The 12,500-nt window shown below is 41.8% G+C and overlaps 2 protein-coding genes across 2 annotated transcripts in view; one reads left to right on the top strand and one right to left on the bottom strand.

Annotated features, from left to right (window-relative positions):
- The window catches only part of LOC140950964 (omega-amidase NIT2-A-like), a 9,698-nt gene extending 8,093 nt beyond the window's left edge, over nt 1-1,605 (bottom strand). Inside the window, exons 1-3 of the mRNA XM_073400179.1 lie at nt 1,580-1,605; nt 553-671; nt 1-79 (exon numbers count right to left, since the gene is read on the bottom strand). The exon at nt 1-79 is cut by the window's left edge and continues 131 nt beyond it. Coding sequence (XP_073256280.1) covers nt 1-79; nt 553-671; nt 1,580-1,592 — 211 coding nt within the window. The 5' untranslated portion in view covers nt 1,593-1,605. The remainder of the gene's footprint in view (nt 80-552; nt 672-1,579) is intronic.
- A 148-nt stretch (nt 1,606-1,753) lies between these two features.
- The window catches only part of LOC140950468 (serine/threonine-protein kinase Chk1-like), a 13,655-nt gene continuing 2,908 nt past the window's right edge, over nt 1,754-12,500 (top strand). Inside the window, exons 1-9 of the mRNA XM_073399700.1 lie at nt 1,754-2,085; nt 2,275-2,398; nt 9,150-9,214; nt 9,707-9,776; nt 10,358-10,467; nt 10,832-10,913; nt 11,300-11,404; nt 12,199-12,280; nt 12,394-12,425. Of these exons, the coding sequence (XP_073255801.1) occupies nt 1,906-2,085; nt 2,275-2,398; nt 9,150-9,214; nt 9,707-9,776; nt 10,358-10,467; nt 10,832-10,913; nt 11,300-11,404; nt 12,199-12,280; nt 12,394-12,425 (850 nt within the window). The 5' untranslated portion in view covers nt 1,754-1,905. The remainder of the gene's footprint in view (nt 2,086-2,274; nt 2,399-9,149; nt 9,215-9,706; nt 9,777-10,357; nt 10,468-10,831; nt 10,914-11,299; nt 11,405-12,198; nt 12,281-12,393; nt 12,426-12,500) is intronic.

Below are 12,500 nucleotides of genomic sequence, written 5' to 3'. Positions count from 1 at the left end.
GCATATTTGTAGATTCCCCAGGGATTTCTTCAGCATAGTCCGCAAAATACTGCGTGCCGTATGGGGAATTAAAACATTCCTGAAAGTTGTTTTGAGGTGCAAATTAACAACTTTGACACTGAAATGGGGTTGATTTTTTCCCCATAATCCCTAGCCTGTGAATACAGATGCTTTCTCCCCACCCAGAAGAATTAACTGGAAATAAAACTGCATTCGCAGGCTACATAATCCCCGATTTGTCTAGATCAAGCTTAGGTGCAAAACTATGGTCCTCTTGTTGTTTTAACACGCAACCAGCAACAGCCACGGGATTATTATTTTTAACGTTTTTGTCTGGCACTGGGTCACAAATTTCAGCAGGGAGGATAGGAAGGGGGGGTTGACTGGGAGGGGATGATTTAAGTAGGGGGTGGGGATCGGGTGGGGTGGTCTCCTACACAACACCGTCTCTTCTTGTTTGGTCTTGTGAAGGCGCCTGCACAGTTAAATAATAGGGTAGCAGGCCTCAGAATGCAAGCAAATGAGCTGAAAATTGTCAAACCGAATCCTCACCGGCAATGCTACAACTTTTGCTCCATTAGACACTGCTTCTTTGATTTTCTCCTTTGCACGCAACACGTTCTGAGACTTGTTTGAAGAAACAGCGAGCTGGATAAGTGCAATACGAAAGGCTGTAATGTTAGAAATCAAAGTTATTTATTGTAAATAACAAATACCTTTTCTGCATTTGAGGTAAAAACAGAAGTTTTAACAATAAAATTAAGTTCAAGAGACAACCGTCAGGACCACCACCCTCCCCCCGTGAGAAAAGTACTTGAAAATTTTTCCTGACTATCAGCAGTCCTACAACCTTCAATAATTTCATTTTTGTTGCATACCCCTTCGTAAAAATTCGTCAAATGGGGTAGGGGGGTGTATACGGAATATGTATAGCCTCAATGATCGAACAATGGATCTACACTTTAATTAACCTGATCAATAAACTCAAGAAAATTTTCTCCAGTTATATCAGGGGCACCCAACGAGGATATAGTTCAAAACCACTTAACATAGCATTGTTGAACGTATTTTAGTATTCAAACGGTAAATATAGGCATATTTTTATCCCCTAATAACTTTTCATCTGTTCGGATTTCCTAGCTGAAAGTCTAGTGATCCGAAAATTATAGGGATAAAAACATACCTTCTCGAAAATTTTTGCCAGGAAAAGGCTCTCGAAAATTCTAGGTGGCCTTTTTTAGGGTCAAAATTGGTTAAAAATGGGTAATTATACCATTTTGTAGATGTTCGAAAATCCTAGGAGAGGCAGGCAAGCAAGAAATTTTACAACAAATGCTCCGAAAATTCTAGATCTCAAATCGTCTTCCGAACAGATATTTTCCCGAAAATTGCCGTTGGGTGCCCCTGTTATATGCTTGCACTACATTATTTACTGACACATATTCTGTAAACTGACAAACAAACAATCAATTATGAGCAGAGTTAGAGTCAGGAAACGCATGCATAAATTATAATTTACAAGGTTGTAAATACTAAAAACTAAATAAAATTACAGCAATACTGTATTTTAAAAACTTACTTGAGGCCGCCATGTTTAAAAACGGAGAAAGAGTGGCAACAAGTTTTCTTAGACCTTATCCATATTTGGTAAACGAGCCACGTGATATGTGTGTCTGTGTTGTGTCTGTGTGATCTGCGCGCGAAAATTTGCTTTGCGAAATGCAACATGGCGGACCAAAGGTGAACACGTTCTGAGATGTTCTGAGAGAAATAATCTTTGTTGTTCGTTTTGCGATCATGACTCCATTTGTAGAAGGGTGGGATTTTGTAGAAACACTCGGTGAAGGTGCTTATGGCGAGTGAGTTCTTTAGATCTTTAATCCGTTATTTGCCCTTCTTGAAGAAATGATGGCGCGTCGTCAATTTCTCACGTGTATCTCCATGATGTCAAATCAAATTACTCGTCTTCGTGTCTTTAGGGTGAAGTTGGCTGTGAACAGAGACACCCAAGAAGCGATTGCTGTGAAGATTATTGATTTAGAGAAAGCTGCTGAGAAAGATTGTTATGATAATGTTAGAAAAGAGGTTAGTGATATGATATATTTAAATGATAATCTCCCTTTATTGAAGTCGAACTTCGAAATTGACGCAGATCGAGCCCAGATCGAGGCTTTTGTGTCTTTCATTAGAGCTTTAAACATGCGCCATTGTTTTAAGGTAATGAGTTAAATCAATACATCTCAACAGACAATTTTTATTGTTTGTTAAACTTAGATTTGCATTCATCGTATGCTTCAAGATGTACATGTCATTCGATTTTACGGCCAAAGAACAGAGGGCAAGAAACAGTACTTGTTTCTGGAGTGCGCAAGCGGTGGAGAGCTATTCGACAGGATAGGTAAGGAAATTCTGATACTCACTAACACATTTTGTATTCGTTAGGATCGTTTGTGGCAACGAGATCGTAAAGCTGGCTGCTAACAAACCAGGATATTTAAAGTTCAAAACATTAAGAATCCGATCAGTGTAAAGGAGATTAAGCTTAGGCCCGGTTCAGACGCTGCTCCACTAGCCTGTTCCAGGCTATCAGATAGTGGGAAAGACATGAAAATAAAAGGCACGCGAAAAGTTGGTGGGGCGAAAAAGAGGAAAGGAAGGGAGAGAGAGCCTGTAATCATTTCTTCTACGACCCTTTTCCGCCCACTTTTGGCACGTTTGAGATAATTAGATTCCTGCTGTCAAACTGTTGAAATGTCAATGAGCTGGAATCTTTCTCAAATTTCTCGCGAGATTATTTTGCGCGGTGCTAATCCCTTATGCAAGCGTGAGCAAGTTGGAGTGTAAAAAGCAGGTAGGTAGGCAAAACACTACTTTTACCTCGAGCCAAAACTCTGCTTGTTCCAATGGATATTTTCTCTTACAAGTAAATTATGCTCTGGAGGGGTCTACATTTTGACTGAGCAAACTATGTTGCCACTTGTTTCATGCTGCAAGGTCATGACACGCATATTGATTTTCTGCAGTAATTGTTTCTGGTCGGTATGATTGATGATTTGCCCTCTGGTGCAAGAGCATTTTCTTTGACCTCTTTTGAAACGCCAAGTTCTTCATTGCGGATAAATAAGGGTTTAAGGTTGTTTTAATTTTCTCTAAAGTCCCTCCTTGATCTGAATAACTGAAAGCGATTTTCTTTTGTCCCAGATTGTGATGGTTTCCTTCAATGAGTTTTATCACGCTGGGCCCAGCTCGTTAGTGTTTTTGCAGGATCTTAACTTCTCACGGTTAGTGATTCACAGATCCAAATTTCGAAGAATGGTGTACCAAACTTGTGGGATACATTCTAAACTCATGTACTCACAAATTATACTTGACAAATCCTTGTTTTTATTCTCCTCGTGGTTTTCCAACGCATCTCTTATATTGTTCTATCTCACACACACAAAAAACCTATTGTCTCCTCTCAAACGTAACCGGTTGCATACTTGTGATCCCAGCCTAAACGTGCTTACGCAACTTCCGTTCACACTCCCCTAAAACTAAAAGTGTCACTTAATTTTTACCGAAACAGTGTTCAAACTTAAGTGACTAATTGAACTAGAACTAGTTCAGTCATCGTCATCATCCGCAGTGATCAGTCATATTTTCTCCTTTGCGGTCTCAGCAGCTTGTCCTCTAATCCTAAAATGCTCTGTCTCTTGACTTCCAGGTGTCAGCTGCAAGGGTGCGTCCTCAGTTGCAACCGGCCCTTTAATCTCCAGTGGGCAGACCAAACTTAGTGGTCTCTCAATGTGATGGCCCTTGTGCAGCAAAATTACTCCTCTGATGTCCCCATCTCTCCCTCGAACATGATGCATTACTCTTCCTTTCTTCCACTTCGCTCGGTTTTTCTCATCGCCAACGACTAGCACGATTTCTCCAATGCCCGGTACTGGACCGGTCTTCCTGTTGATTCGATGGCTCTCCAACAAACTGTGTATGTATTCGTGCTTCCATCTTTTCCATGCATGCTGTTTAGCTTCCTTCAGTCGCTTGTGAAGTTTGCTCACTTCGTCTCTGTCTTCTTCTGTCTCCTCTGTCTGGTGTGCATTCTGCCCCCACATCAGCACATTCGGGGTCAATACTTGTTCCTCCCCTCCCCCGCTTTCGAGGTATGTCAAAGAGCGGTTGTTCATTTGCCTCTCTATGTTGACTATCACCGTCTCGAGCTGTTCGAAGCTTAGGGTTGTCCTAAGTAACGTCTTGTAAACAGTCTTCTTTAGGTCTTTGATAACCCGCTTATACATTCCACCCCACCATAGGGATCTGGAAAGGTTGAATTGCCATCTGATGTCTTCTCTCGCAAGATGGTCTTGTAGCCTCTTGCTCTTCCGTATTTTCTTTATCCAGCTTGCAGTAGCCTTGAATATTGAGGTGTTGTCTGAAATAATAATACGAGGTCTGGTCTTCCTGGCAATGAACAAGTTCAGCTTTCTCTGAAACTCCTCTGCCTTCTGTGATTTCATGACTTCCAGGTGTACTGCTCTTGAGGTGGCGCAAGTGAAGATCAAGACGTAACATTTGCCTTGCTCCTTCTTGGTGACTTTGTAGTCAAGTGGACCAGCAAAATCTACTCCAGTTGTTTCGAACGGTCGCCCCTCCTCCGCCCGAAACCTCGGCATTGCAGCTGACGTTGTGGATCCATAGAACTTTGTGCTGAATACTTTGCAAGTGTTACACCGATCGATCACCTTTTTGACCTTGGACCTCAGCCTTGGAATCCACCACTCGTTCCGTATGTTTGCCATTGTGTTTGCAACTCCCAGGTGCGTTATCTGCTCATGCGTATGAGCGATAAGTTTCTCGCCAAACAGTCCCCCTTCGATGTAAATGGGGTTGTAACCGGAAATCCTTCCACTACACCTCAGGATGCTGGTGTTGTCCTTGACCAGCTCCCAGTCTGGTGTTTGTAAATTTGGAGAGGTACTGCTTTGGACCTTCTTGATCCAACGTGTCTTTGCGTTTCCCATCTCCTCCGGTGTCAACAGCCCTGTCAGCTTTGTTGCTCTCTCTCGTCTCACCAAGGAATTGTTCAGGAACCTCAGTGCCCAGGCCGTTACTCGCAGAGTCTTCCGATACTTGTGTCTCTCTAACAGTGCCTCCCACTCGTCGAGCTTGTGCTCTTTAGCGTAGAGGTTTTCTTCCTTGATAGGTTTGTGTTTTTATTGTTGACGTCCTTGGTGCATTCAAAATCTGGCTGATCCGGCCACTGCTTCTCGTCTAATAACCATTCAGGACCTGTAAACCACCCTCCGGTCTCCATCTTGTGAATTCCAGCTCCTCTGCTTCCCAGGTCTGCCAAATTCTTCTCTGTTGGACAATACTTCCAGCTGATCCCTGTCTCACCGGTAATTTCTGCCATCTTCTTGACTCGGTTTGATACGAAAACTTTCCATGGTTTTCCCGGATTTCTGATCCAATACAGGGTGACCATACTGTCCATCCACACGGTTGTAGAAACGATGGGCCATCGTTTAAGTGCGTTGTGCAGGTTTCTGACCATGTTCGCTGCCATCTGTCCGCTCACCAACTCTAGTCTCGCTATGGATGTGTTTCGTTTTGAGACTCTTGATTTTGATGTCAGTAGACCTTTGACCACTCCTGTCTTACCTTCGACCACAGCTATGGTTACTGCGGAAAATGCAATGTTGCTAGCATCTGCAAACACGTGAAGATGTACGGCTTGTATCCAACCTACTCCTCTCGTTACACTTCTTGGAATTCTCACAGGTTTTAGTTGACTAGACCATTTGATCCAATCTCTCTTCAGCTGGTCTGAAACGTCAGCGTTCCACCCCTTTGTCTCATTGCATGCGTCTCTGTAGATCTGCTTCCCCTTCACAGTTGTAGGTGAAATTATCCCTAGGGGGTTGTAAATACTTGCAAGGTGGCTCAGTATTCCTCTCTTTGTCAACAGCTGGTTATCAGAAGGCTCTGGTACTTGGACCTCCAGCGTGTCATCTCTTTTGTCCCATGTTATCCTGAGGATCTTGCTAGGGTCTGTTGAATCTTCACTTTCCAGGGTCTCAACGTCTGATTCCCATTTATGGACGGGAAACCTTTCACTCTCCAGGATGCTGGTTGCTTCTATTTTGAATTTTTTCAGTTCCTGCTCTTCTTCCCCGGTCTTCATCACATTGTCCACGTGTGTGTTCTCCTTCAAGGCCTGGATGGTTTCTTGAAAGTCTTCGCCTTGCTGATCGTAATGGTAGTTTAGGGTAGCACCTAACAGAATGGACTTGCCTCTCCCCAAAATGGGACTCTGATGAACCTCAGGTGTTGTTCTTTACCATTAATTTTATGTTAAACAAGAACCGCAATATGTCCCTCTCCTCTTCTCTGACACCAATCTGCCAGAACGCCTTCTGGATATCCGCTAGAACAAGATGGGTGGACATGCATGCTCTGATCAAGATGTCCCACAGTAAGGGCTGAAGTGGCAGACCCGTGTACATACATTCGTTTATGCTGTTGGCCAGTAGGTGTGGTTTCGCGCTAGCGTCAAAAACCATTCTCACTTTGGTCGTACTCGCGCTCTCCCTAATGACCGGTTTGTGTGGCATGTAGAAAGTGTGGTCTCCGGTTAGTGTTTTGGGTGCAACCTCCACTATTCCTTTTGGCTCAGCTTCTTCTCAACCCTGATTAGGCGTCTCCTGCTTGGCTGTTCGTTCGTACTAGGCAGGGAACTACTTGGAATCCAAGGCACGTTCACTTCGTACCGGCTGTCTACTCCCCTTTTGACGCTGTCCTTGAAACTACTGAGCATGTCTGACTGCTTGATCATCCTCTCCTCTGTCCTCTACCCCCAACACGTCTAAGCTGTAAAGCCTCTCGTAGTCACTCGCCTCTTTGACGTACATACACTAATTTGTTTGTGTACTCCGCGCCTCCATGGATGACCCATCCAAACGTTGTGCCCTCTACTATTGGGTCCTCAGGGTGCCCCTTGAATGTTGGATCGGTCCTTATTTTGCAGTAGGTCCTGTCACCCAAGATCATGTGAATAGGATACTCTTCACTTGCTGTCACGTAAAACTGTTTGTCTCGGGCATGTTCGTATCTTGTCTTTAACTCCTTAACAGTCGGTTGTGAAATCCGCCATCTTACTCCCAGTGATTTCTACCCGCTCACTCGTTCTATGATCTAAAGAATCAAGTCTCACTTTAAATATGGGCAGGGACTGTTTCTGGACACTATTGATAGTGACGAATAATTGGTGTGACTCATGGTGCGTAGGCTTCAAATTTAGCTTCTTGATTGCTTTTCTTGATATGAAATTCCTCCCCGAGCCTGTATCCAAGTAAGCCCACAAGGTGATTCCTTGAATCTTCAGCAGAATGATGGCTGGTAATAATCGATCTTCTGAGCCGGGGTTATATGCTGTGAACACCGTGCTGTCAATCGGTCCGTTCACCAAATGTCTGTCACACAGGCTTGTGTGGTGTCTTGACTTACACTTGAAACAAGAGCGACTTCGGCAGTGACACGCCCCTTGACCCTCACGTCCACAGTTGTAACACAGTCTCCTTTCGTGAAAGAAATTTCTTCTTTTTTCTATGGTATCGAAGACTCCACAGGCTTCCCCCCAGTGGTCACCTTGACAGTATAGGCAAGAAGAGGGTTTGGGTTCATGGCCGGCGTCCCTCTTTCCCCTTGTATACCAGTGCCATTCCCTTTTTTGCGAGTCCCTGCGTCAGTCGACGAGTCATCCACCTTGTTCCTTTTGAGCCACTTTTGCAGGTTTTCAATTAATTCCTTCATGCTCCCTTCCTCCCAGTGATTGTCAACTCTAACAAGATCGGGTTTAACTTGTGGTAATTTCTTCAGCATCGTCGTCACGAATCCTCTCAACATGTCAGCCTCCCCCAGGGTTTGCAAGGCGTCGTAATTTTTGCTTAGCACTTCATAGAACTCTCTTACTTTCTCGAAACTGTTCCCTTTTACTGGTGTCAAGTTTATGATTTCGTCCATGTGGGCATTCACAACAAGCTTAGTTTGCCCGTATTCCTTTTGTAATCTCTCGCATGCCGTTTTGTACCCCAAGGTACCTGGTTTAAGGTTAGAAATTTTCTCCCTTACCTTGGGTGCCACCATCTCTAACAAGTAGCCAAATTTTTCTTCGTCTGGAACTGGCAGTTTTAGTTTGGTGAGGCAAAAGTGTTAAGTTTGACAGAGTCTGTGGAACTTTTTTTGAACTTAACTTAGCCTCAACACACGGCCTGAATCAGGTGTCGCCCCAGTGCTGCTCCAAAGTTAAACTTATTCAATTAGGTTCGACATATGAAAAGTACAGTGTCTGAACCAGGCCTTGCAATGCATACCCTGGAAGTAGAAGACCTTCGATCTTTCACGATAAGATTGAAGGGCCTTGGGAAAGATACGTTGCAAACAGGCTCGTAAAGCAAAGTCATTCTTGCACAGAGGTTAAAAGTTGTAAACAGTCAATTACTTCCCTTAATGGCTACAGGAAATGCTGTAATTTTGTGGTGGCCATAAGGAGGTGGTTGTTTCACGACGCTTGAACCAGGATGGTCAGAAAGTTTTGAAGTAGATGGCTGAGTTGTCAAAGTAAGCAGCCATTTCAGAGATATTTTATTTAAAAATTGCCGTCCATAAAGAAATGCTAAGCAAAGTAGCTAGCCGATATTAACCAAGTAGGCGGCGATTCTCGCTGGCAGCCAGCTACTTTTGACAACCCTAAACCACTGGAGTTTTCTTTCTGGAAAAAGTCTTTACACATCAGCTTATTCACAAAAAAAGCATTATCGTAGTTGCATTGAAAGAGTCGCTAGGTTGTCTCTAAAACTCAGAGTAGCCTAGGTCACTCAGCAAACAAGCAAGTGAGACCATGTGTCAAGTGGTCGCTTAAAAGAGTGGAGTTTTTGGACAAAATCCTGTTGTGTTACCATTCAGATGAAACCTCTGACAGTATTGTCTTTCAGAATCTTACAAAATGAGATTTGGAAATTTTGTAAAAAGAATTAATAATGTTGATTTTGGTCACTTTTGGGTTTGAAAGGGTGAATCAATTTCAGGGTCCTACCTGGGCTTCCTACCTTCTATTTTAATATGTCCCACATGATCAAATTCAGCAGTGGTTTTCTTTTGTGTAGAACCCGATGTTGGCATGCCACTACACCAGGCTCAGCGTTATTTCAAACAGCTCATTGATGGAGTGGTAGGCCAGTCATTGATACCTAATGTTTGATGTTACTGTTAGCAAGAGTGTTAATTCAAATATAAAACAAGGCTTAGCCAATTATTTAACCAGTTTATGCCATAGATCTTTCATCTTTGCACTTTCTAGGTTTTGCATTATTTTGACCTAGAAAGTTGGAAGTAAAATCCAGCCTTGTTTTTTAATATTGGGTGTCCCGCAGTCCCCAGTGTTTTGCATGGAGTGTGCTTTTGATTTCCTATCTTTTGGCGTCATGTTTGTAAGGGCCACTACAATGATTCTAGATTTGTTCTTGAAATCATGGTTTGTGGCCATGGCCAGACAGATCATTATAGGTCCCCAACTAATTTTTGTTTATGCAATATTGATGTTCATTGCGGTGAAATGTAGTTGTTACATTGTACTCGGATTTAACACTTAAAGTTATAATAAAAGTGTTTCCTCAGAAAACAATACTAATTGACCATGTTGACATCTCGAATCATTTTTCAGGAGTACCTCCACAAACAAGGTGTTACTCACAGAGACATTAAACCTGAAAACCTTCTCCTGGATGCTGATGGTGAGAGCCAAAAGTGGCTTATGCTATTGAAATATAAACTGAGACAGTGTCAGTAATGATGACCCCCTATAAAGGCCTAACGCCTTCGTGCTGAGCACTTACTTGTTACAGGAAACTATTTCCAGGGTTTTCAATAAGATTTTAAGTAGGTGGCAAAAGCTTTGGAGTAGGTGGAGAGGGAAAAAACCTGTGACAAAGGTGCAATTTGCGAGCGCCGAAGGCCCAAGTTTCTGGGAAAATTGTGAAATCTGGGCCTCTTAGAATACTTTTACAGCATTCTGGAACAAAAATTAGAGTGTCTGAACAGAACACAGACATCATTAAACTGTTTGGCTTTTTTATTCAGTGACAGCACATGAATATTGTACCACTCAAAAGTAAGTTACCACCCTCTCGCGAATCGTGTTGCGCGCTACGCGATTCTCGTTGTTGGGGTAATTTCCAAAGAAAAGTAGACGCTGAGTGATATAGCTGGCAAATTTCACCAGCCACCGGCTCTTATTGAAAACCCTGTATGTGTTGTTAGTAGTATAATTTTGTTTACTCAGAAATGTATTTTTTTTTGTAAATTTCTTTTTTAGACAATTTAAAGATCTCTGATTTTGGATTTGCTACAGTTTTCCGTCACAAAGGCAAGGAGCGGCCACTTGGTCGAAGGTGTTGTGGAACACCACCATACGTTGCACCTGAGGTATTGAAAAATCTAGTCACTCAGTCGAGGAGTCTTAAATTTTTCTGTCAATCCATTAACCCATGAATAAACAACCATCTTTAGGGCTCAGAAAAAAAAAATTGGAATAAGATCATGGATTCCAGCTTGTCCTTTGGGCAAGCAGTTTTCACATTTTCCTTGCCTAAGGTCACTTCTTGCTCATCTTAATGATTTTGTTTAAGGATTACTTGCCTGGAAACCTTGCCCAAGTAAACTTTAAAAAGTTACTTGCCCAGCAAGATAACCTACTTGTCCCGGACTACCAGGCGGGATTTGGCTCGAGCCCCTTCATCATTAGAATTGACACCTAACAAATTCTTACAATAAATTATTTTGCCCTCAGGTTTTGTCTGATGGTGAGTACAGAGCTGAGCCTGCAGACATCTGGTCCTGTGGCATTGTCCTTATCGCTATGTTAGCAGGAGGTAGGTGACTTATTCCACCTGGTGCCCCACCCACATCAAACATTTTTTATATTAACCTAAAATAATGGTACATGTAGATTACATTAACTAATTTTTCCATGAGTTCTGAAACTGAATATGAATTTAACAACTATCCTCATCAAGTGTACATGTGTATATAGTGCAGTTTTCACTTTTTAAAATGCCACATGTGATCAATGACAGGTATACATTAGTCTTGCTAGTGAAACCTTTAAATCTATACTTACTAGCACTTTGAAAATTTTGACACTTGTAAGCTTTGGCAAAATAAATCAAGCATTTTGCAGTGTTTTGCGCTAGCACTAAAGCATTTTCCCAGAGTTAGCGACTGCTTTTTAAAGTTTTAAGTGATAAATGATCAATAGAACTTCCATGGGATCAACCAACTAAGAAGTACAAAGAATATGTTGACTGGACTCATGGAAGACTTCACAGAACACCATGGACAAAGATGGATCCACTATCATTAGGTGTGTGAACTTTATTTTCAGTAATGTTATTATTACTTTGCCCTAAAGGTGCAAACAGAGATCATTAGAGTGTATGTTAAGGGATCCAGGATTTTAAAAATATGCAACTGTATTCTGATAACATGGTCTCTGATCACATGACTGTTCCTATGGAGGAAGACAATATAAGTTTTTGCATCATAGGAAAATTTGTGAAATGCTAACCCCTGAGAGTACAGATAAACTGGTCTGCGTTATTGGCGTTGCTGGTGTTTTTGTTGGTGAGCTTGTGCACAAACAAGCGGCTGCAGCTTATTCACATGTACTTGCGACAGCTATGTTTATGATACAGTACACTACATTTCCTTGAAAAATAACTATCCTTTGTCTACCAATTGCCTACCCCATCCCCTTAAAGGTGATATTACATGGGACAATTTTTCGCAATGATGATTTTTGGCGCAACACAGCGTTCCAGTGCTGGCACAATGTTGTAACCATTCGAAACAATATTGCAACAATGTTGCAACCTTGTGTTGTGCTAAAAATTATCATTGCGAATCGTCTTGTGTAATATCCCCTTAAAACAAGTTTATTGCCTACTTCCAATATTCACAATTTTATTTTAATAATAATAGACACTTATATAGGGCGGTATCCCCTTTACCCCCTCCCCTTCCTTAAATATAGAACTCCATGGATCTTCCCCCCTTCCTTTTACTCCCTTATCAAATACATGTATCATGGTTTTTGTATAAAACCTTTTCCATCTACTTGAGGTGTTTACAGCTGTATGTACTTGAAATTTTTTAAAGGATTTTTGGAGAAAATTCTTGTGGAAAATCCTAAAAGAAGGCTCACGATACCGCTTATGAAGAAAGAAAAATGGTATACTAGGTAAAAAAAGGATACCTTGTCATGCTTTAATTTGCATTTCTATTGAATTTTTAAAACTCGTTTAATTGGCAGTTGCATATTTTTTTAACCTTTGTTTACTGTTGTGACATCAGATCATTCACTTTGGCAAGAAGTCCAAGGGAAGGTAAGTGTTGTTACACCCACATATAAACACTTATATGCTATTAATACTTTAAAGAAGAATAGTGATTAACAATTT

The sequence above is a fragment of the Porites lutea genome, chromosome 10 (assembly GCF_958299795.1).
Source record: "Porites lutea chromosome 10, jaPorLute2.1, whole genome shotgun sequence".
Lineage (NCBI taxonomy): Eukaryota > Metazoa > Cnidaria > Anthozoa > Scleractinia > Poritidae > Porites > Porites lutea.
The sequence above is the reverse complement of the archived record's forward strand: the minus strand, read 5'-3'. Positions and strand labels throughout refer to the sequence as shown.